Source organism: Pyrus communis, chromosome 1 (genome assembly GCF_963583255.1).
Source record: "Pyrus communis chromosome 1, drPyrComm1.1, whole genome shotgun sequence".
Classification (NCBI taxonomy): Eukaryota; Viridiplantae; Streptophyta; class Magnoliopsida; order Rosales; family Rosaceae; genus Pyrus; species Pyrus communis.
Window position 1 is genome coordinate 12,652,461 of NC_084803.1, and position 25,921 is coordinate 12,678,381.

A 25,921-nucleotide genomic window follows, 5' to 3' on the forward strand; every position below is an offset into this window, starting at 1 on the left:
CTATCAATCATAAGTTATGCCCACCGTTAATGATAATTGCTTCAATAAAACTTTGTTTAGAAAACTCAATGGGACAAAACCAAAGCGAAAGAGAAAAACCGAGCACAATCTAGAAAACATTAATAAGGTGTTGGATGCACATAATGTTGCCTTACTAAAACCTTGATAGAAAAAAATCTAGTGGGATAAAAACCTAATCGAGGGGAAAAGAGCACAACGCGCTTATATGTCCATTATAGCATATTGTCGAAGATTTCCCCTGATGAATATCTCTGCTGAATAAGTGACTCCCCCTTATGATAGTAAGGTTTGATTCGACTGATAACCATTGTCAAGTTTGAAGTAATGTGACTTCAGTTTCCAAAAAATCAAGCTTGAATAGAACTTGACCTGGAGAAGTGTATTAGGAGTTGACAACAGCCATTTGTGTTCTTGCAAAGAACAAATAAATACAAAACCTATTGTATAAAATAAATTAGGTTAGTACAAAACTTAATAGTAAATATGAACCATATATACAAATAGCCTTGTTAGCTCTTCAAGAGTCATACAAAAACTCTTTTAACTCTTTTAAGTATGTTGCAACAATATAATTTAGTTCGAACTAATAATAGTACTCGTTGAGACAATTTATACCAACTTATCTAGAAGAGGTATTGAGTACATATTTTGAGCTTTATACTCTCATATTTAAATCTTTGAATAAGAATTTCATGGCATTTTTATGCATTAAGAAATTATTCAAGACATAAACTAAAACTTCAAAAATCTCAAGTAGCATGCAACCTCCACATGCCATGAGTCTCATGTTCAAGATAGCATTGTACTTATAGGAATGTGGTTGCGCTTACAATAGTAGATTATGTCTCTAGTGATTTTATTCACTTCATCACATACACCTAAGAATAAACTTTGGGGTAAAATATACAAATAGGAACAATTGGAACATTGATATAGCACATTATCAAGTAAAACAGTGGTTGAACTATATGGAAACTTATGCTTGCTATCTGAGAATGTGGTGATTCACCTTCTATTGCAGGAGAACCGACGAACTTAATTGTTGTGTTCGGTGTAGACATTCTTATCAGTGTGAGTATCGTGATAGCGCTGGTTCAGGTAAGTGCGGCACAAGATCGGAGGAAACCTGGAAAGTAGACAAATACAGGAATGCAATGAACAACAAGAATATCATTCTAAATTCTTTATGGTTCGAATTTCAAAACTACCATCCTTTGGCCACATAAATGTTGGAAAGTTGACCTTTTGTAATTAGTTTAGTTACCTATTTGAGTCCTTGTAATCAGATTGTAAATAGGTTATTTGATATTTCTTTCCTTGTAAATCACTCTTGTACATTATATATTTTCCTCTTTGATGAGAAGAATGATATTAGAAAATTAAGCCCCAAAAATAAGCTCTAATTAACATGGTATCAGAGCAGAGATCCTAGGATTTCTGCTCTGCCCATTCCCTCAAGTAAACTCAGCCCTCCCATGGAGAACCTACCACCACTCCACGGTGAAAACAACCTCATCCTGACTGATCTTACCCTTATACTAAACACTACAACCCTAACCGAGCCTACCATGAATCCTCCTCATGTTTCGAGTTCTTCCGACATGCTTCCGGAGTCCTCAGGTAACTATGGTTATGCTTTTAATATGAATAATGGTGATACTCAGTCCGGTTGGATCATTGACTCTGGTGCCACAAATCATATGACCTATGACCACACTGATTTAGCTTGTGATACTGTTCCACTTCGACGAAATATTACCAATGTTAATGGTGTCACCTCACCGGTAACTGGCGCTGGCATTGTACGCCTCACGCCTACCTTCTTTTTGCCGCGCACACTACTTGTACCTTCACTAAAGCATAAATTGATGTCTCTTGGCCAAGCTACTGAGCAATTGAACTGTTGTATTTGAAGTTTTGTCTTATTCAGGATATTCTCACGAAGGAGACAATTGGTTGTGGTACTAAAAGGGGGGATCTTTATTTTGTGGACAATGTCAATACAAGACGGGTCAATCTCGCCTAAGGAGCCGTTGATCACAAGCGGCATCAGATATAGTTATGGCATCACCGTTTGGGTTATCCGTCTTTCAGTTATTTACAGCAGATGTTTCCGGATTTATTTGTTGGTTGTTCGATTTCAAACTTTAAATGTGACACTTGCATACTCACCAAGAGTCATCGTGTTTCTTATCCGCTGAATTCTAATAAAAGTGTTATTCCTTTTGGTCTTGTTCATTTGGATGTTTGAGGACCATCTCCGATTACTACTTCATCTGGTATTCGATGGTTTGTAACATTCATAGATGATTGCACACAGATGACATGGTTATATCTTCTTAAGCATGAAAGTGATGTTTTTTCGGCTTTTAAGACCTTCCACACCATAGTTCAGACACAGTTTTCTACTAAAATACGGATTTTGGGTTCTGATAATGGTGGTGAATATGTTAATAATGATTTTTCCCATTATTTAACTAATTACGGAATTCTTCACGAAACTACCTGTCCTTAGACTCCTCAACAGAACAGGATGGCTGAGTGCAAAAATTGTCATCTCTTAGAAACGCCTCGCTCACTCTTTTAATTGAGGCGTCTGTTCCCCACTCTTCTTGGGATGTTGCTCTTCAGACCGCCACTTGTCTTATCAACCGTCTGCCATCCAAAGTCCTGGATTTTCTTACTCCCTTACAAGTCCTTGCTACCTTCGTGCATCCACCGTTGGTTTTGGTACTCCTACCTTGGGTTTTTGGATGTGTTGCATTTGTTCATCTTCATAAAAATCAACGGACGAAACTTGAACTGTGTGCTCTCCGTTGTATTTTTATGGCGTACAGACTCCATCATAAAGGGTACCGTTGTTACCACCCTCATTCCGGTCAAATGTATGTTACTATGGATGTAACTTTTTCTGAGTATGAGATGTATTACCCTTTGGATTCTTCTAATCCTCCTCTTCAGGGGGAGACATGACATAATGAGAAGGATTGGACCATGAATGATATTGTTGATCTTCCGCTACCACTAGCCGAGTCTATAGCGGCTGCGCTGCCAACCCAGACAACAACAGTCGCAGTGCTGCCCATAGAATCAACGGCAAGCACGGCAATGCCGTCCTCACCCACAGCAACAGTGCTGCCCCTTGTCAACTTTGAGACTTCTACTGATAATACTCCCCATCGTCTCCAAATATAGTACCACCAGATAACCATACTCCTGAGAATATTCCTGAGGTAAGCTCTACTATCCCTGTTGATGATACCGTTGTTCCGAATTATCAATTACCTTTCAGGCACAACCGGGGAAAACCACCTAATTGATATTCACCGGACTCAACGAAAGGCTTTAAATACCCCATTGCCAACTATGTGTCATTACAGAAGTTATCAGAACCCAACAAAGCTTTTATACAACAAATATCCAATGATAGAACACCAGTTCATTGAATGAGGCACTATCTGACAATCGATGGACCAAGGCAATGGAGGAAGAAATGGCTACACTCTAGAAAAATCAAACGTGGGATTTAGTTCCACTTCCCCAAGGAAAGAAGAGAGTTGGATGTCGATGGGTGTACACCATCAAGAACAAAGCTGATGGGTCCGTTAAACGATACAAAGCACGATTGGTGGCCAAGGGATATATTCAGACTATGGTGTTAATTATACAGAGACATTTTCCCCGGTAGCAAAGATTAATACAGTAAGAGTATTGCTTTCATTGGTGGCCAACTTAGATTGGTCATTACAGCAATTTGATGTGAAAAATGCTTTCTTACATGGTAATCTTAAAGAAGAAGTGTATATGGATATTCCACCTGGTTATGCATCGGTTTTGCAACTTAGAGTAGTGTGCAAGTTGAATAAAGCGTTGTATGGATTGAAGCAATCACCTCAAGCATGGTTTGGTAGGTTCCGAACGGCTATAAGGAAATATGGGTTCAGGCAGAGCAATTCTGATCATACACTTTTCTTGAAACATCAAATAAGGAAATTGACGACACATATCATCTATGTGGACGATATGATTATTACAGGTGACGACAAATAAGAAATCTCAAGGCTCAAAGATTACCTATCAACCGAGTTCGAGATGAAAGATCTTGGTGGTTTGAAATATTTCTAAGGGATAGAAGTAGCTCGATCTAAACAGGGTATAATTTTGTCTAAAAAAAATATATTCTAGACTTATTAGCTGAAACCGGAATGCTTGATTGTAAACCGGCTGACACCCCTATAGTCCAAAATCACCATCTTGCCGTGCACCCTGATCAAGTTCTCACTAACAGAGATCGTTATCAAAGGTTAGTTGGGAGGTTAATTTGTTTATCTCACACCAGGCTTGATATGGCATACACAATAAGTGTTGTTAGTCAATTTATGCATTCTCCGAGTGAGGGTGCGATTGAACGCATCCTACGATACCTGAAGTCCTCATCGGGTAGAGGCATCATGTTTTCCAAGATTGATAATTGCAGAATAAAGGGTTACACTAATGCAAATTGGGCAGGCAACGTTATTGATTGTCGATCCACATCTGGTTACTTAACATTTGTGGGAGGAAACTTAGTGACTTGGCGGAGTAAGAAACAGAAAGTGGTTGCTTTATCAAGTGCAGAGGTGGAATACAGGGGTATGGCAAAAGGAGTATGTGAACTATTATGGCTTCGGATGTTACTTGGTGAACTCGGGTATCCTTTGAATTCAACCTCGGATTTATTTTGTGATAATAAAGCAACTATTAATATCTCACACAACCCAATTCAACATGATCGCACAAAACACGTGGAAGTTGACTGACACTTCATTAAAGAGAAGTTGGATGGGAATATTATTCAATTTCTGTTCGTAAAGTCAAAGGATCAATTAGCGGATATCTTAAGTAAAGTTGTTGCAAGTCAAGCGTTCTACAACTCTCTTGCCATGTTGGGCATGAACGACATTTATGCACCAACTTGAGGGAAAGTGTTGGAGAGTTGACCTTTTGTAATTAGTTTAGTTACCTATTTAAGTCCGTGTAATCAGATTGTAATTAGGTTATTTGATATTTCTTTCCTTGTAAATCACTCTTGTACATTATATATTTTCCTCCTTGGTGAGAAGAACGATATCAGAAAATTAAGCCCCAAAGATAAGCCCTAATTAGCAATAAAATCTTTCAGTTGCTAATATACCTATACAAAATTTCCAGCATAATATTTGTGTCAGGACTTACTTGGGAGGGTTCTTTTCGGATTTGCAGGTAGGCAGGCACTCAACAAGACAATCGTGACTTGGTTCTATAAAGAATGCGATCTGCCAAAGAAAAGAAGCAAATGAGATATATCAAGTCCAAAATGCGAAAGTATGTGCTGTAAAGAAAGAAAAATAAAATAAAATAGGTATTATTATCACGTATGTGAAAGCTAACATAACGAAGGCCATGTAAATCCCGAGAAAAAAAAACAAAAATCAAATATTGAGCCTACGTACAATTCAGGCACAGATTAATGATACATATAACCAACAAGAGAATCTTACACAACATATAAACACTGAAAACTGATATAGTATAGTACGCCATGAAATAGAAAAAGCATAGAAGAAAATGAGTCGTACAGAATATCTGTCTTGACCGTTCCCTACAACTCTATGCAATGTGGACCTGAGCACAAAAACAAAGCAGGAGCATGCGTCACAATCGTTGATATGAAAATTCTAAAAGGAGAATGCACATATATAAAGATCCAAATGAATTGCACAGCTCCAAACTGCCAGCATTCATCTTTTATGATCATATAATGGAGATAGAACTAGGAGAGATGTGCAGCACTTGAAAACGCCGTTGCTCCAGCGTTCCAGCATGTCACCGATATTCACTATAAATGCTCTGAAATAATAAACACAACAAGAATGTTACCACTCTGAATCAAAAAGGTGTCTTCGCATTATATTTGCTACTATGGTGGCACCTATAATTCACACCTCTAAATCGTGAAATCTTCAAAACATGTTACTAGTTTGAAGCTAACTTGTGCTAGTGTTAAAAACAGTACTTAATGGACCATATGTCCGCAAGGAAGGATATAATTATAGCACACATGAGTCAGCCAGACTTAAGCCACTTTAAAGGTATCGATCTCCCTCGGAGGGTACAATGACTAACCCTTTTATTGGTGATACATATTCCCATATTTGAGGTTTCACATCCTTATCCTTGCATATCTGCAAAGAGATATAGTGGAATTAGGTCGAATAACAGATTGATAATGCAATAGTTATATCTGCCTTCTTAATAATGGTAATATAGCCAAAGTTCACAGCAGTCTTCTTACTTGGAGACCTACAACATCATCTGTTGCCAATAGGGTTATAAAACCAAAGTCCGAATGAGCTCCAGCTCCAAAAATTCCTTTCACTGGATCAGAAACCTGACCTATATAACAAATGAACACCGTCTTATGAGTTAAAATAGTTGTAGGATTAAATTAAAGTAACAAAACTTTTGATTGAAAATTTACCATCGTAGTGTAGTAACCTCACTGTTGCTATAGCCTCGTCTAGCATTTCTGGTTTGTCGAAGAAATGGATGTCGAGATCAAGAGCAAGGGCCACAAGCCTAGCAACTGACTTAGCCACCTCGCTGAAAAGATTTACATGAAAACAGTTCAACTCAGCGTATATCATCCACTCAAGAAAGAACTAATCTAGAAGAAGAATATGGAAAAGGGTTATTGAAACCTTGTCACTAATCAATCATTCATCTTAAAACCTTGTCACTGACAAAAATGATATTCTCAAAGCAATCGGACAGTACGATATTCTGCTAAAAAAAAAGTTGCCAACTTAACAGAAGATAGGAGTAAAGAGCACTATTTAAAATGCTAAGAGGGAAAACAGAGATTTCTAAGGCTATCTCCAACCGAATGGGCTTATGGTGCCAGGCCATATTTATATAACATCTTCAACCAAAATTTTTAAGTTTGTTCTTTAATTTTATTGGTTAATTGAATTAAACTACCATATTAAAATAAAGTTATCCAGACATATTTTGAGTGTCACTTGTCGCTAAATGAATAAAGTAAGGTTGTTTGTTAAATGTTGTTTAAGTTTCATATTATTAAATATTTTTATTTTACTTGCATGTTAAAAGCTTAGACATTAATTCAAAGATCACAGTTTAATTGAAATACAAGATCTTCAATATTCAAACTACAACAACTTAGATATTAAAGATTACAGCAAATTAGGAGTTTAAAGAATGTGAAGAATTGAAATAAAATGAGGTAAGATAGTATGAAAGGGTGAAAATAATGTGGTAAATGGTAAAGAAATAACTTAGGTATTTATACAAAAAAAAAATTACATTTTTTAAACAATTTTTTTTTTAAAATTTTCACCCTAAAAAAATCAAAATATGACGTCAACTAGCAAGTGGGCTGCTGACAGCTTGGGCCTCTCAAACGGGTTGGCTGACTGGCTCAATTTGGCAAGTCCGTTTTTCTTTTAGCCCAAACTTTTATTGGAGACGAGTTTGTTCCATTTCGGATTAAAACATAGCCTATGACCCTATAGCCTCATCCTCGGATATGGCCTAACATGGAACGGACATTGATCAGATGCTTGTCGACACACGTGGACAAGCACTCTCATCCTATAAAGCATATGTGGTTCCAAGTATAAGTGCACAACTTACAAGCATTGTCTATGATATTCCTCCATAGTCTCCCTCCACCCCGGCAACACATCTACAACCCCAACAAAAAAGTACAAAAAGATCAATAACACCCTTATAGTTCCAGATACTATAAGTACAAAAGGGCACACTATAAAACCAAATTTTGCTACAAAGCCAGCATTAAATTCTACATCTTGCAGTTATTTACCTGGAGCAGGCCAAACATTAGGGCCATAAAACGGCTTTTTAGTTTCTGGGTCATCTTCTTGCAGCTCAACTCCTATGTAATACCCCTCCTTGTAATCTCCTACTCATCGAAAACCCGAAATTTACGAAACAAGAACAAAAACCCGGAATTTTAATCCACAAAAAACAACCAGAAATTGTACTTTCCGAATGATATAATACAAACCGTGAACTTGGTTTTCAGGATCGAGATGCTGGTCGAGATAAGGGGTATATCCCCTGTAGTTCTTGTTCCTCAAAAGCTCCATTTTTGCATCCAATGGCAACTCGAAAAGCCTCCTACTCTGACCAAACACCTCCGCCATGAACTCCTCGCTTATTCCATGATTCAGCAAGTAGAAAAACCCGCAATCCAAACACGCCTAAAACAACCGAGGGTTCAGTTTCCTTCACTACACAGATTAGAAAACCAGAAAATATTCAAAACCCAGAAAAACGTTGAAGAATTTATGTGGGAGTCGTAACCTGTTTGAGCAAAGAGACGGATCGGTGGGTGTCAGAGCTAGAGAGATCGATGCAGTTGAGGGCGGAGACACTGGCGGCTCCGTCGCCGTTAGTGATTTGGGTTGCCATTTTCGGGGGAAGTGAAGTGGCAGGAATTGAGAATCGAGTGTACGAAATGGATTGTGGAGGAAAAGCTTTTGGATTTCTGACTCCTCTGATTTCTTGCTTTCATTGACCGTCTCATCGAAACACGTATTACTAATCTCCTTTGGGGTGTATGTTTGACCAGATTAGGAGGAGCTAGACTAGACTAGACTAATTGCTAGTGTAGTCTCATGTTTGGTTTGCACAAGGATTAGGTTTAATGGAATTAGATGGGACTTGCTGGGATTAAAGACTTCGTTAGGAGTTCTTGGCCAAGAACCCCAATTTCGGCCGGACTTGTAAGACCACCTGCCAGAAAGAACCTCGCTCTTCCTGCGAGAGAGAGTCGTCGCCATCACTCCCTGCGTAACTGCGTTCCCTGCTCCCTCCTTGCCTTGCTTCCTCATCCTCATCCTCATCACCCTCCTCTCTGCGTCCTGCTTGCCCTCATCAGCATCCTGGTCGCCCTCCACCTAAATCGCCCCTCTTCCTCCCCTGTTCGATCCCAGTCGAAGTAACCCTCTCCCTCTCCGTCTATCACTCTCTCTGGTTCTTTTTAATTTTTTCCATCTGTTTTTTTATTTTTTATTTATTTATAGAATCTGGGTTTATTGAAGGGTGGTGAATTTCAGAATTTAAGTTGAGTTTTTGCAGGTTGTATAATGCGATTTAGTTAATGTTTATGTGTCAGAGTTTGCCAATCTGTTAAATTTTATGGACTGATTGGATTCTACCCGTTGCGTTGACTGTTTGATGGGTTTCAAGCATATTGTTGTGTGTGCGTGTGTGTGTGTGTGTAGTGTGCAATGTGCAATGTGCTCCAGGGCTTCAGGGATAATGACATGGAGAAAAAGTCCCTGCTTGTAATTTCTAGCGAAGAAGAAGAAGAAAGAGTCCCTGTTTGGACCCAATTTGAGTTGTTTGTGCTAATTTGTTGTCGGATTTGTGAATTGCATGTTGAAAATTTTATTATCCTGCTTCTTAGTCCGACACTGCACCAAACGCATCACTAAGTTAATCCAGCTTAGTCTAGTCTAAGCCAGTCCAGCTTAGTCCCTGCAGCTAGTCCAATCCGAGACAGTCCGATGTAACAAATGCACCCTAAGGATGCGTTTGTTTCACCAGACTATTTCGGATTAGAGTAGCTTTAAGGACTAATTTGGATTGGCTTAGACTAGACTAAACTGGACTAACTTAGTGAAACGTTTGATGCAGTGTTGGATTAAAAATACAGAATATAAACAAGCTATAATATTATATTATTTAACGCTTATCTAATAATATTTTATTATTTTATCTAATAATATTAACTTAACCCTTTTCTTTCTTTTTTCCCACTCTACCTCTCTCTGAACCTTCTCCCATCTTTTTCCTCCGACTCCATCCATTCTCTCATTTCTTCCTTGTATTTCTTGCAAAACGCAGTCTTTCAAAACAAGGTCATGGTAGATCTTTCAAGACAAGCTCATCCCCTTCACCCTCTTCCCACCGTTAGGCATCTCCACCTTTCTCACCTTTTTTCTCCCAAAAAATTTCGAATCTCTCTCCTCCCTTTGACATGCGTTGGCTTCTTCGTCTGCAATTCCAGAACGGGATAGCCATCTCAGAATTTTCTGGAAAAAAGGAAGAATGCTTGCTGATTAGCTTCTCCCATTGGTGTTATTGTTTTGCATTTTTTTTTTTTTTTTGAATTTTGGTGGTTCGATTTTGAGATTTTGGCAGTGGGAGAAGCTGGTTTAGGGGTGGGTAAACAGAGACGAAGCAGCGTACAGACGATGTAGTGTAAAAAGGAAGTAGATTTAGAGGCGGGACTAATAATCCCATACATTTTGGCAGGACTCGCTAAGACTAACTAGCGAATGACTTAGTTGGGACGAATCCGATTTAGTCTCATTAACGCTAGTCCTTCTTTACACCAAACACGGCTTAGCAATCCTAGTTAAGCCAGTCTTGTCCAACGAAGTTTAGTGAGGGCAAACAAACACCCCCTTAGTTTATTCTTATTGTACTCATCGCCACGAACGAGTTTGAATTTGGTTTTATAACAAAGATTTTAGGTTACGAAACGTCAAACGTTTTTCGGATATTTTGAGTTTCGTGTCTTGTGACCTTAATTTGTGAGCCACTATGGCCCATAATGGATTTTTGTCCCCCAATCATTTCCCTTTACCCCGTGACCCCCTCTCATTTTTCCCCATTTCTGAAATATCTCTCATTCTCTCAACAAACTCTCCCTCACCTCTCGGCCTTCCCCTTGTAGTCCTTACGAGTCATGAACCACAAAATAGGAGAAATTTTTTTTGAAAACTCACTCCCGAGTTGTACTATTCAAGGAACTTCTCTGGCGATATCTTGCCACAACGAAGGTAAGCCTCGAAATTGGTCCCTATCATTGTAGATCGTGTCTAGGTTCACGATTAGTAAGTTTTTGGGTGGTCTTGGTGGTGTAGGAACACGGAAAGCTAAAAGAAAGTCACTGTGCAAATCTAGAAATTTTCAGGTCGTGGTCGCTTAGCCATCTTTCAAGCCATTTTTCGGCCAACTACAGCCACTACTCTGTCCCCACTTGGTATGAATCTCTTCTCCACATTCCTAACTACATTTTGGCTTTTGAATCCCTCGATTTGGACTTGTATCGAGCTTGAAATGGGATCTTGAAGTTGGGAGAAAAATTTGGGATTTTTCCAGTTTCGAAGGTCAGCGTGTGAGCGTGCATAGGCTGCACGTGGGCACTTTCTATGGTCGGCACATGGAGCACACGTGGCGGCGCGTGGGGGAACCCGAGGTCCCCCTGTAGGTTTTTCGACGTCCTTAATCCGTTTACAACGTCCGTTTTCCCAAATTCAATCATTTTAGTATAGTTTTATTAATTGGTCCCTTTATGTGCTTAGGTGCGTTTGTTAATGGCGTTTCCATCCTACCTAGTTCAAACGGCTCTTCGGCGACGAACTATTTGTGAGTGGACCCCTTCCAAAATGCATGAATTAATTACTAGAAATGCATACATGAAAAACATAATTTTATGACTACGTTTTATGAAATGTTTATGAGTAAATTGGATTTACGCTTTATGAAATAACATGCTTTATCGAATTTATGTTTACTGAGATATTTATGAACATGGATTTATGTTATGATGTTTGAGCTATTGAGCTCCGATAAGATATACTTTGAAAATATTATGTTCATGATTTTATATGCTTACTTAGTGGATATTCATTTATATACGCCTTCGAGCAGATGATGAAGGGCCTTTGGGCAAATGATACTTATATACGCCTTTGGGCAGGTGATGAAGGGTCTTTGGGCGAATAATACTTATATATGCCTTCGGGAGGGTGATGAAGGGCCTACGGGTGGAAGATTTATATATGCCTTCGGGCGGGTGATGAAGGGCATTCGGGCGAATGAAGATTTTTATATGCCTTCGGGTGATTGTGATACCATTACTAAGCACATTGCTATGCTATATGTTTTATGAAGTTTTGTGGCACGCTAGGGTTTTCGGAAAACGTATTACTACTTATGCTATATGAGGTTTCTAAATCGAGGGTTAGCACGTTGAAGAATAATTGTTTTAGTATTACATATATATAAACTTGGTCTACTCATGTTTTGTTTTGCACCCTCTCAGGACCTAGGAACGATGTATACGACTTGAGCTACAAGGCATTCCCATATCAATGAAATTTGTGTCCTCCTCTTTGCGTAGGACATCTCTTGTAATAACACTTTCCAATATTCATTCTGCTTGTACTTTGAATTAGTAGTATGCTCTGAACATGTCATGCATTATCATTTTTAAATTGTTGACAATTGAATAATATATTTTTATTAAAGTTTGTACTTGATTATTATATTACGTTCTTATGCGCGAAATTTTTATGCATCTTTTACATGTTCTCAACATTTGCATTCATGAAATGGCTTGCGTTACCCTCAGGGTGTTGGTCAGCACATGGCTATCCCGTTGTCCTTCAGACACCGGGATCGGGATAGTGGTACGAATGTGCCTCGTCGACACTGTTCTGTTTTGATTGGTGGAATTCAGCAATTGACTGTTGCTCTGCAATACGTTTTCCCTAGGAATAGTAAGTATAGCCGTATTTACATGTAAATTGCTTAGAGTCACAGCGTTACCGAGCTGAATGTAGTTGGAGCTTATGAGGAAGCCGAGGATTGGCTCAAGAAAATGGAAGACACTCTAAATGGTATGTCCTACCTAGTGGTTGAGTGGGCGAAGACCACAGGCTACTTCCTTTAGGGTACTGCGAGATTCTGGTGGAAATCAGTGAATGACTCTCGCGCATGTAACTCGATGATGAATTGGGCTACTTTTAAGAGACTTTAAAGTAAACACTTCTTGATTTTACGCCAGGGCAACTTAACGATTATGGAACTAGATAGTACTTTTTGGCGTTTGGCGATACACCACCTCCTAGTCTATGGGAACCCTCAAGAGATGATGGTGCAACTTGAAATTGCTATGAATGATGACATATGCAAACTCTTGGCACCACAAACTTATGCGTCCTATGAATAGATGATTTAGGCAGCTTTGAGGGTTGAATAGTCGTGTTGGAATAAAGTTAGCCAAAATCAGCATCGAAATCAGAACCAGCCTTAAAATCAAAATCAACGGGGTCGAGGTTTCAGATTTCAGAGCATGAGGAAGACTTCCACTCCTTCATTTTCTTTCGACCCTAAACACTCATTTTCATTCAAATGTTGTGGCCAGGGTTTGGGATCATTCAGTGAGGGATATGGCAATGAGATAGGGAGACAGTCGTTCAGCCATTTCAATCCAACGGTCATAGTTTGTGCGCATTGTGGTATGCATCATCGAGGAGAATGTATTGCAGATACAAACATGTGTTTCAAGTGTGGTGGCACTGAACATATTGCCCGTAATTACACTACTGCGCGTCCATCTGAGAATTATACTTTTGGTTCAGGTTATGATGAGAGTAATAATCCGAATACTCAAATTTATGGTGAAGGTAGCAGTTCGGGTACTCAGAGTTTTGCTCAAAGACAACCACAGTATTCTAGTGCCGCTTCTGGCAGTCGTGCTCAAAGTAACTGAGTAGACCGTAATAATCCGGGTACTAAGACTCGTAGAGCTCGTAGCGGTGGTTCAGGTTGACAGGCTTACAGACGTATCAATGCCATGACTCAGCGAGAGGCAGAGCAGGATCCCAGAGTTATCATGGGTACGTTACTTGTTTTTGGCCATTGGGCTCGTGTTCTGATTGATTCGGATGCTAAATATTCATTCATGTCTCCACATTTTGCACGCGTTGTGAACCCACAACCTACATCACTTGGGTTTGATATGTTTATACAATTGCCTCCTAGAGATTTATTTTGTGCACAATAGGAACTCAGGGATTGCCCAGTTATAGTTAAAGGGGAACTTATGGAGGCCAATTTGATTCCTTTTAAACTAGTGGAGTTCGATATCATTATAGGAATGGATTGGCTATCTAAGCACAATGCGTATGTAAACTGTAGAGATAAAATTATGACATTTGATCGCCCTGGACCGCCAGCAATCACGTTTCAGGGTGAGTGAAAGATTCTTCAAAATAGTATTATTTCCACCATCAGGACGACGAAGTTATTAAAAAAGGGTTATGTTGGATTCTTAGCTCATGTGGTCAAGCAAGGTAAACCTTCCCTGTATGCTAAGGATGTGCTAGTGGTGAATGAATTCACCGATGTATTTCCTGAAGATTTGCCATGATTACCATCTACAAGGGAAGTTGAATTCACCATCGACTTACTTCCAGGTACTAATCTTATTTATGTGGCACTATATCGAATGACACTAGCTGAATTGAATGAGCTGAAGATTCAACTTCAGGAGCTTGTGGATAAAGGCTATATCCAACCCAGTATGTCTTCCTAGGGTGCTCTTGTACTATTTGTGACGAAGAATGATGGGTTGATAAGACTCTGTATCGACTATAAACAACTTAATCGAGTAACAGTGAAGAACCGTTATCCCTTACCTCATATTGATGACTTGTATGATTAATTGAGGGATGCTCGGGTATTCTCTAAGATCGATCTTTGTTCGGGTTACCATCAGCTGCTGATTCGGAATGAAGATATATTGAATACTGCTTTTCACACTCGGTATGGACACTATGAATTCTATGTCATGCCTTTTGGATTAACAAATGCACCTGAAACCTTCATGGATTTGATGAATACAGTTTTCAGACTGTATCTTGATTGGTTTGTGATTGTATTTATCGATGACATCTTAATTTACTCCAAAGGTAATGTCGAGCATACTTAAAACATTTGAAGTTGGTGTTGAAAAACTAAGGAAGCATCAGCTGTATACGAAATTTAGTAAGTGTCACTTTTGGCTGGACCAGATCAGTTTCCTCGAGCATGTGGTTTCCGCTAAGGGAATTTGTGTGAACCCTTGGAAGATTTCTGAAATGTCTATGTTGGAACAATAGAGGAATGTCATTGAAGTGAGAAGTTTTCTTGGGCTAGCTGGTTATTACCGACGCTTTGTGCAGGATTTTTCAACGATTGCCTTGCTTCTTACTAGATTGACCCAAAAGGGAGTTAAATTCGACTGTGATGAAAATTGCGAATAGAGTTTCCAGGAGCTTAAAGATCGTCATACTCATGCCCCCGTTCTTACTCTTCTGGACGATGACGGTGAGTTTGAAATCTATAGTGATGCATCCTTGTCAGGCGTGGGTTGTGTTCTAATGCAGCATGGGAAAGTCATCGCCTATACCTCCAGACAACTCAAAACTCACGAGAGAAATTACCCCACTCATGATCTGGAACTTAGAGCAATAGTTTTTGCTTTGAAAATCTGGTGACATTACCTGTACGGCAAGAAGTGTCGTATCTTTATGGATCACAAGAGCTTAAAGTATGTCTTCACCCAGAAGGAGTTGAACTTGAGACAGAGAAGGTGGATGGAACTTATTAGTGACTACGATTACACTATTGAGTATCATCCTGGACACGCAAACGTTGTAGCGAACGCTCTTAGTCGGAAATCCTATGGAGAGCTTACCTCCCAACGAGCTATCCATATCCTGCTATTGTTTTCTCTTAGAGAAACTAGCATTGTGGTGACACCAGATTCCTAGGGAGCATTATTGGCGCACTTCTAAATTAGGCCAGTTTTGGTGGATCTGGTTCGGGAAGCTCAAGAACACGATCAGCAATGTGCAGACTTAAAAGAACAGGTGCAAAATGGTCTGAGACAAGAATTAAGAATCCGGAGAGATTGAGCCTTGATGATGGGAAATAGATTATTCGTGCCTAAAAATAATGAAGGTGAAAAAGAAAATTATTGATGAAGCTCACATTTCAGTGTATAATTTGATAACAAGTGAAACGAGATGTTGTGGAGTATGTGAAAAGATGTATAATTTGGTATGAGATGAAACGAGATGTTGTGGAGTATGTGAAAAGATGTATAATTTGATAACAAGTGAAAGCGAATAGACAGTGACCAGAATGGTTAATGCAGAATTTCCCTATACCAGCCTAGAAGTGGGAGAATATCACCATGGATTTTTTGTATGGATTACCGAGCACACGATCAAGGTTTGATGGCATTTGGGTGATTGTGGATAGGCTCACTAAGACTGCTCATTTCCTACTAGTTTGACAAACTTACACATTGCAGAAGCTAGCACAGTTATTCATTGATAATATTGTTAAACTTCACAGTGTACTCGTCACCATTGTTTTAGATAAAGATCCAAGATTCACGTCCAGATTTTGGAGAGTTTTCCATGACGCCATGAATACTCAGTTTTTGTATAACACTGCCATCACCCTCAGACTGATGGTCAATCTAAGAGGATGATCTAAACTTTAGAGGATATGTTGAGGGTGTGTGTTCTCCAGTGGAAGGGTAGTTAGGATAATTATTTGTCATTAGTCGAGTTTGCCTATAATAACAGTTACCACTCCAGCATTGGCATGGCACCTTTTGAAGCATTGTATGGAAGGGCGTGCCGGACACCTTTGTGCTGGACTGAGGTCAGTGAACTGGTGTTAGTGGGGTAAAAAATTGTCGACACCACTAATGCTAATATCCAGTTGATAAAAAGGAATTTGAAGTTGGCACAAGATCGAAAAAAGAGCATCACTGACCAACATTTTAGGGATTGTGAGTATGTGATTGGTGATTTTGTCTTTTTGAAGTTGTCGCCCTGGAAGGGTGTGGTTCGTTTTGGTAAGCAAGGGAAGTTGAGTCTTCGTGATGTCGGCCCTTATAGAATCACAGAGAGAATTGGTGTGTTTGCTTATAGATTGGAGTTACCACCCGAGTTGTTGCAGATACACAATGTATTTCATGTTTTCATGCTTCGGAAGTACGTACCAAATCCATCTCATGTTTTCATGTTTCCATACTTCGAAAGTACGTACCAAATCCATCTCATGTTTTACAACAACAACCATTAGAAGTGAGCTAAAACATGAGTTATGTTGAGGAACCAGTGGCGATTATCGATCGACAAGATAAAATGCTAAGAAACAAGGTCATTCCGTTGGTAAAGGTGATGTGGAGGAACCACGCAGTTGAGGAAGTGATGTGCGAAACGGAGGAACTGATGAGGAGTCAATATCCGTACTTGTTTACTTGGGGTAGTAAATTTTAAGGACAAAATTCTTTTAAGGGGGTAGATTGTGAAACCTCGTCCTTATTTTACATATTTTGTAATACTATCGAACATATGAAATTACCAAATTACCCTTGAGGTTTGAACGTTGACTTTCTTTGACCGTCTCGTCGAAAAGTGTATTACTAATCTTTTTAGTTCATTCTTATTGTACTCATCACCATGAACGCGTGGGCGCAAACGGGTTCGAATTTAGTTTTATAATTAATATTTTACGTTACAAAACGTCGAACATTTTTCGAATATTTCGAGTTTCATCTCTTGTGACATTAATTTGTTAGCCACTAGGGCCCATAATGGATTTTTGTCCCCCAATCCTTTCCCTTTACCCCGTGACCCACTCTCATTTTTCCTTATTTCTGAAATATCTCTCCCTCTCTCTACAAACTCTCTCTCACCTTTCGGCCATCCCTTTTCTCTCTAAAAAACCAGCCCTCCCCGAGGGTACCATAAGCAACAACAACACACAACAACAACCTTGACTACACCACAACCTCCCTTTGTAGTCTTTACGAGTTCTTGAACTAGAAAATAGAAGAAAAACCTTTTAAAAACTCACTCCCGAGATGCAATGTTCAAGGAATTTCTCCGGCGATTTCTCACCATTTTCTATGAAGGTAAGCCTCGAAATTGGTCCCTATCATTGTAGATCATGTGTAGGTTCACGATTAGTAAGTTTGTGGGTGGTCTTGGTGGTGTAGGAACACGAAAAGCTCAAAGAAAGTCACTATGCAAATCTGGAAATTTCCAGGCCATGGTCGTTTAGCCATCTTACATGCCATTTTCTGGCCAACTCTGGCCACCACTCAGCCCTCACTTGGTATGAATCTCTTCTCCACATTCCTACCTACATTTTGACTTTTGAATCACTTGATTTGGACTTGTATCGAGCTTGGAATTGGCTCTTGAAGTTGGGGAAAAAATCTAGGATTTTTCCAGTTTTGAAGGTCGGCGCACGTGGAGTACGCCTCCGCCGAAGGTACTGTGCTCCACTGCCGTTCATGGCAACGACCACGGCAGCGCCGACGACTAATCTGGATGCGTGGCCTCTCGGGCCGCCACTCCGTGATGGCGCGTGCTGCAGTGCGTAGGGAAACCCTAGGTCCCCTCTTAGGTTTTTCGATGTCCTCAATCCATTTACCACGTCCGTTTTCCCAAATTCAATCATTGTAGTAGAGTTTTATTAATTGATCCCTTTATGTGCTTAGGTGCGTTTGTTAGTGGCGTTTCTGTCCTACCTAGTTCAAACAGCTCTTCGGCGACGGAGTATCTGTGAGTGGACCCATTCCAAAACGCATGATTTAATTACTAGAAATGCATACATGAAAAGCATGTTGTTATGACTATGTTTTATGAAACGTTTGTGAGTAAATTGGATTTACGCTTTATGAAATATCATGCTTTATCGAATTTATGTTTATTGAGATATTTATGAACATGGATTTATGTTATGATGTTTGAACTATTGAGCTCCGATAAGATATACTTTGGAAATATTATGTTCATGATTTTATGTGCTTACTTAGCGAATATTCATTTATATATGCCTTCGGGCGGGTGATGAAGGGTCTTCAGGCGAATGATACTTATATATGCCTTTGGGTGGGTGATGAAGGGCCTTCTAGCAAATGAAAATTTTTATATGCCTTCAGGCGGACGATGAAGGGCCTTTGGGCGATTGTGATACCACTACTAAGCTCATTACTATGATATATGTTTTATGAAGTTTTATGGCATACTAGGGTTTTCGGAAAACCTATTACTACTTATGCTATATGAGTTTTCTAAACTGGGGGTTAGTATGTTGAAGAATAACTGTTTTAGTATTACATATATATAAACTTGGTTCACTCATGTTTTGTTTTGCGCTCCCTCAGGACCTAGGAATGAGGCATACGACCCGAGCTACGAGGCATTCCCATATCAGTGAAATTTATGTTCTCCTCTCTGCGTAGGACATCTCTTGTAATAATACTTTCCAATATTCCTTCCGCTGGTACTTTGAATTAGTAGTATGCTCTGAACATGTCATGCATTATCACTGCATTATCACTTTTAAATTGTTGACAATTGAGTTGTATATTTTTATTAAAGTTTGTAATTGATTACTATATTATATTGTTACGAGCGAAATTTTTATGCATCTTTTATATGTTCTCAGCATTTGCATTTATGAAATGACTTGCGTCACCCTCGGGTGTCGGCTAGCACGTAACCATCCCGTTGTCCTTCAAACATTGAAATCAGGGTGTGTCAGCACAGCTAATGCCTAATTGCCTCAAAGAATGCGTATGTGGGAGGTCGAACTGGGGTTAAACGTTGCAAACTTTCGCTCGCCAACGCCAAAGCATGAATCGTTGTGTTATACTTCGATGGTGGTGGGCTACGAACATAATCTTAAAATCTAGAAAAAACATTTCTGGTGATGTTTTTGTTCGGATTTTCCTCCCCAAAACAAAAAGATAATCTTAAAATCTACGCCAAACCCGCGTTTACTACTTTTCATCAACAAATTCTTTTGAGTTTATCACAAAATGTTAAAAGTGATGGGGGTTGGCTACGAACATAATCTTAAAATCTAGAAAAAAAACATTTGTGGTGATGTTTTTGTTCGGATTTTCCTCCCCAAAACAAAAAGATAATCTTAAAATCTACGCCAAACCCGCGTTTACTACTTTTCATCAACAAATTCTTTTGAGTTTATCACAAAATGTTAAAAGTGATGGGGGTACAAATTAATTAAATTTGACCATCCAAATATACCTATGTGGTTTTCAACACACGGCTAACCAATTAACGACCCCTGGCTGCTGCCTCCCGTGTACTAGTTGAACTTTATCAAGTTTATTGTTGTATTGTCATATGCCATTATTATTTAGAAAAAAATTATTTGAACTCATATAATTTTTTTAATATTTATATTATTTTTAATTAAAGAATTAATATCTCTTTAAACGTAAATTAATTACTTAAATTATCCTTACAAACCCAATTCAAAATGTAAATTTATCTTTACACACATTTAGAAAATAAAATCTCAAATTAAATAGTTTGGTAAAGTTTCTACTTGTTTATATATGGTAATGAAAGCTTTTTGGAGTTTGATTTCTATGGACAAGTTGAATAATTTGGTGAGGTTTCTACTTTTGTATTAATCTTCCATATACGAATAATAATTTTTCTTTTTTCCCCTTCAAATTGTATGGCATGAACTTGACGAACTGTTGTGTTTGATGAGAAGACAAGATGTGTGTCACTGGCAAAAAAGTTAAAACAAACTTCAAATTATTTAAAAATATATCCAGAAAGAATATTAGAGGTGTTTTTTTTTTTTTTTGTCGAAATTGAAAGAATATTAGGTTAAAAAGGTGAAAATCCTTCAGCCTCCATCCTTATCTACTCAATACCATTGCTACTCCTTTGTATACTTCTCCATATTTAGTAAAATAAACAAGAAAACAGGAAGAAAAAAATTAATAATATTCCCCTTCTAATATTTGTCAAAACTGAAAGAAAGAGATGAGGCAAGTAGTATGGGCCTAAAACTTCGAAGAAACCAAATTGGCAGGGGACCAAATTGCATGAGAGGATGAGAGAGATGTGAAATTATAAAATTTGCCTAAACCTTCGAGGAAACCAATTTGGCAAGGGAGGCTTCGCCACCATATACAATGCGAAACCCAAAAACGTATCTTGTCAACTTCCAGCATTCATGGCCGTGAATTGAACACAAAAACTCATCTTTTCAACTCTAAAAAAATTGAAATCAAACTAAAAGTTATTTGCATAAATCAATTCACGTCTTAGTTGGAGGATTCAAAAACCCTTCGTTGATATATAAAATAAAAAAATAAAAAAAATAAAAAAAATAAAAAACTTGTTTTTCTCTATGAGAGCTCTTAGAGTTTAGCTGTAATGAACATAGGATAAACATTGCATGATACTAGGGTTTAATATTGAGTGTGGATTCATTGATTAATTTTAGTTTTATTGTTAGTTTCATCTTGTACTTGATGGTAATTATGTAATAAGGTAAAGAAGGTAATTCACATTTAAAGTTTAAGTTGGGTGTATAAAGATGTTATATGAGTTTAAATAAAATTTCCATATTATTTATGTGTTGGTTTAGTCTTTAATAATCCATATTACTTGATAGTTTGTTTTTTTAATCTTTTTAATTGGTAGTTTGGTTTTTTATCTTTCAATGGACGAGTAAAAATAATATTTTAAAATTGATTCTTGATCGTTCATTTTCTATACCAAATCATGAATCTTTCGTGTTATGCTCAAAAGTGATTTTGATTTTCTTTTTTAGTCACATTTTCTTCTTTTGGCAGATTTTTCACAGAAGTGATCCAACAATTGCTGTATCTTACTCGGCCCATGTTCCCTTTTTGTAAGGTAGTGGTGATCTAGAGGTAATGACTCTGGCCCCAAATGGCAAATGAAAAGTGTCCTATGGCCGCTGTCAAATTATTTTTCTACATTTTTTTGTCATACTATTTTTCTACATTTATATTCATATTCCAGTAAGTTTACTTTCTATAATGACTAAAAAACAATTCTGATGATGTTTTTGTTGGGATTTTCTTCCCTAAAAAAATGGAAAGATAACTCTACGCAAACTTCACTGCCTACAAACATTTTTCAGAGTATTTACGAGCAGATTTATGGACAGGTGGATTTGACACGGATGATGATAGTTGCTGGGAGACTGTATATGGGGAAATACAAAGAAAGTTCAAGGAGAAAGGATAAGAGAATTGAGTGCCACACCTGGTGTTTTGGGATTTGAGGGAGCTGGCCAGTCCGAGGAAGTGGGTGATGCCTTCTACAAAATTAGGGAGCACCTTGTTGGATGGCTTCTCCGACAACATGATCAAGTTTGTGCTGGACAATGGCGGGGAAATTAGCCCGGACCTTGTCATGGAAGCAGCCATCTCCGGAGAAGGGTATGAGAAGCTGGTTCTTGTGTACTGACTCATCAGTTTAAGAAGCTGATTAGTTTCATAACCTGTTCTTTATGTTTTTATTCTAATTATTTTCTCGTTAGTTTTAAAAAGTTGACAATAATTTTTGTTAAAAAAAATCTACGCAAACCAGCGTTTACTACTTTTTATTAACAAATTCTTTTGATTTTATCACAAAATGTTAGAGTGGTGGGGTACAGATTAATTAAATTTGACCTTTCAATAATATCTGTGGTTTTGAACACACGGTTAGCCAATCAAGGTTATCGTGATTATTGTTGCGTTATTATATGATATTATTTATGTGTCGAGTAAGTCTTCGATAGTAAGATTTATTTGGTAGTCTGGTTCTATATTCATAAATTGACAAGGAAATAAAAATAGTATTTCTTCAATTTGATTTTAATCATCTATTTTTCGCACTACTGAGTAGTCTTGATTATTGAAGAAAATTTGATATGTGTCATATAAGTATATGACATAGTATTAATATGGAAAAATTAGAGTAATGCCCATTGCACTTCCATTTTGGTCTTCTGTTAATTCCATGATGTTCAAAGCATATAAAGAAATATCTAAAAAGAGCTACATGACAAACAAAGCATATGACCAACTTTTAGAGTAATATATGAATTCGTTTGGAAATATTTTTAAATGACCGAAATCAATGAAAATGTTTTTGGAATCAATCTTTAATAAAAATATAAGTGAATCATGTAAAAGCACTTGAAGTGTTTCCTGTAAAAAGCATATAATTGGTGCTTCTTGCAGAAAATACTTCAAGTGCTTTTGGAACCCAAAAATATTTTCTCTAAAAGTGTTTTCGGTCATTTTAAAAGTACTTCCAAACAAGTTTTATATCAACAAAGAGCTACATTCACATTAAAATATGTAAATAATTGGAACTTTGTTAATTGAGTTATGAGACAAAACTAAAGAGGAATTGAAGCTTAACACATTTTTAGCAAATTCAAAAGTTTGTACTAATGTGAATGCTGGATTGTTTTGGTAGTTAAGACCTTCTTCTTTAATCAACTGCGTCTCGAGTTCGAACTCTCCTCCCTTCCTATAATATATAGACATTTGTTTTATGACATGAATGTGCTAATCGCTAACACAATGTGACAATTTGCAGAATGATCATATGCGACTGGCACACTAGCTGAATGACTTGCTAAGTTAATTACGAAAAGGCCACCACTTGATTATACAAATTGTCAACTTTCTGTTTAATCAGCAACAAAAAAATTGTTTTCTTCGTAAAAGAAAAATAAAATCCGGGCCATACATGTTTGTTTGTGATAGGCAGAAGTCGAAACAGCATACATATACATGAAAATATCAAAGATTATTTTACATTAATTAATATCTTGTAAAGACTACTACAACAACAACAATCAAGCTTTACCTACTAATTGGGGTTAGTCGTATGAATCCTAAAAGGTCACTACGCTCGATTATGCGACATACCTTCTATAAGATTCAAGTACTAATCCATATATTTTCTTAAGGTCTCTTTTCAAGTCTTCTTAGATCTTCCTCAACTCATTTTACTATGAGCCTCCGCCACATCCTCTAAACAAAGTATCTGTAGGTCTTTAATTCACGTGTCCAAACCACTTTAATCAATTTGCTCTCATCTTTTCTCTCATCTAGGAAAGACTACTACAAATTAATTTTGTTGCTCCAAACCGAATCTACAAATTACATAAACAAACAGCAGAAATTAAACTAATTAATTATACTTAATGTTGTGGTATGGAGAAAACTGCAAAGTCACTTTTCGGCGGCGGGGGTCATGGTGGAGCGGCAGAGAGGACAAGAGTTGCAGACGATAAGCCAGGAGGAGATACACGTGGCATGATATACATGGCCACATGGGACCTGTTTACCAGTAATACTGTGATCCTGCTGATCACCACCTGATTGCATCCCTTCCATGCAAACCGCACAAACATCGTCGACTGCAGTAACAGGACTCGGCATGCAATCAACTATCAACGAGCTGCAGCTTGAATTTGATGTTGCAATGATACTGTTGTTATTGCAGTGGATGGAATTGGAATTCTCTTCAAAAGACAAAGTTAAAGCTTCATCTAGATCAAATTCATCGAGGTCGATATGGTAATTTGATATGGTGTTGATCAGTTGACCTGAAAATTCAGTTGCCATGGAAAGTTTTAGGGTTTGTTTTTTTGGCCTTGGATTCGGATGAAAAAAGATATCTAAATTTAGTGAGGAGCAGGAGGAAGAAGATGTTAAATCTATATATAGAAAGATCAGGAAGCCTTAATTTTTTAAAGAGTGCAAGTTGGTGCAAACTTGATTGCTTGATTCAAGAATTAATTGACTATTATTTGGAAGAAAGTGTATGAACTATGCCTGTCTAGCTAACAAATTGCCGATTGGGCTGCTTCTAAAATCATAGGTCAATTGTTTAATTGATGTGCAAAATGGACTTATGATAATCTATATTAATTATTATGCTGTTGTTGTCACGCCCAATTGGATTGAGCTGGTCAAATACATATTATTATGGAAACTTCAATGAAAAGCTCTCAGTATTATTCACTTTAACGAAAAATCATATTTTTACACTAAAAAGTCAATCCTGATATTATTCATTTTACCTTTTATTTTGTCCTTATCATTAAAACTTAAAGTTTTTAAGTTATTTTCATTAATTTTCCTTATTATATATACATAGATGTAGTATTGTACGTACTTTAATTTGAAGACAATTTTGAATTGCCAAGTATTGTTTTGGACATTACATACAATATTTGAAAGTTACTGGGTGATAATGATACAAAATACTGTCATGTGGATATACAATATGTTATAATATGGATGAGGGATCAGATTATGCGTTTTCTTTTAGGAAAATGAATGATACGATTATTAGACTAAATTCATCTAAACTAATGATTTAAACTTGGATACAGATGGTGCACTATATTGTTCTAGACAACTTGACTAAACTTAGGTTTGCAAGGAAAAAATTATACTTTAGGATATCACAATCCGATGAATCAACATGCTCAAAACATGAATGAATTAGTTATACAACTTAATTGTGTTTCAGTACTACGCTATAATATCTCGTGGGTGGGAAGCGTAGCTAGTTAATAATGCATGTAGGGCATGAGACTTTGACTCGTCTACTAGCAAGGATGCGGATTGGGATACAAATTTGACTTTAAAATCTTTTGGCGCATTTACTAATCCGTAATCAAATTGAGAGGAATTGGATTGAGGGGGAATTGGATTGAGGAGGAATTGAAATGAGGTGGAATCAGAATCAAATTCCTTTTGAAGTTGTTTACTAAAACTGTCTGGAATCGGAGTAGGAATGATGTTGAGCCCATATAAGTTGTTTACTAATTCACTTCAATCGGAATGAAAACTAGGTTGAATACTATGTTGCCCTTACATAAATAACCTATTTTCATACTAATTAATTAAATTAAATTTATATAATAAAATTCATCTATATAAGCATATATAAATAGGTTTTATTTATTTATTAAAAGATGGCAAGAATGATGTTGAGTCCATATAAGTTGTTTACTAATTCACTTTAATCTGAATGAAAACTAAGTTCATGACTAAATTTCTCTTACATAAATAAATTATTTTCATACTAATTAATTAAATTAAATTCTTAATTAAATTTATATAATAAAACTATCTATATAAAAGTATATAAATAGGTTTTATTTATTTATTAAAAATGACATAATGAGTGTCAAATGAAGGGTA

General features: G+C 37.4%; 2 protein-coding genes across 2 annotated transcripts; both read right to left on the reverse strand.

Annotated features, from left to right (window-relative positions):
* Positions 1–807: 807 nt before the first annotated feature.
* Positions 808–8,845, reverse strand: LOC137717814 (2-oxoglutarate-Fe(II) type oxidoreductase hxnY-like). Its single transcript, XM_068457302.1, has 11 exons — positions 8,389–8,845; positions 8,090–8,285; positions 7,886–7,984; positions 7,696–7,747; positions 6,521–6,642; positions 6,335–6,435; positions 6,166–6,224; positions 5,833–5,889; positions 5,619–5,664; positions 5,236–5,315; positions 808–1,147 (listed from the first exon to the last, which is right to left on the reverse strand). Exons 1-11 carry the CDS (start codon positions 8,494–8,496, stop codon positions 1,057–1,059), a joined length of 1,011 nt encoding a protein of 336 aa, XP_068313403.1. The 5' UTR covers positions 8,497–8,845; the 3' UTR covers positions 808–1,056.
* A 15,090-nt stretch (positions 8,846–23,935) lies between these two features.
* Positions 23,936–24,331, reverse strand: LOC137747265 (E3 ubiquitin-protein ligase RDUF1-like). The gene has a single exon (XM_068487381.1). It carries the CDS (start codon positions 24,329–24,331, stop codon positions 23,936–23,938), a length of 396 nt encoding a protein of 131 aa, XP_068343482.1.
* Positions 24,332–25,921: the final 1,590 nt, after the last annotated feature.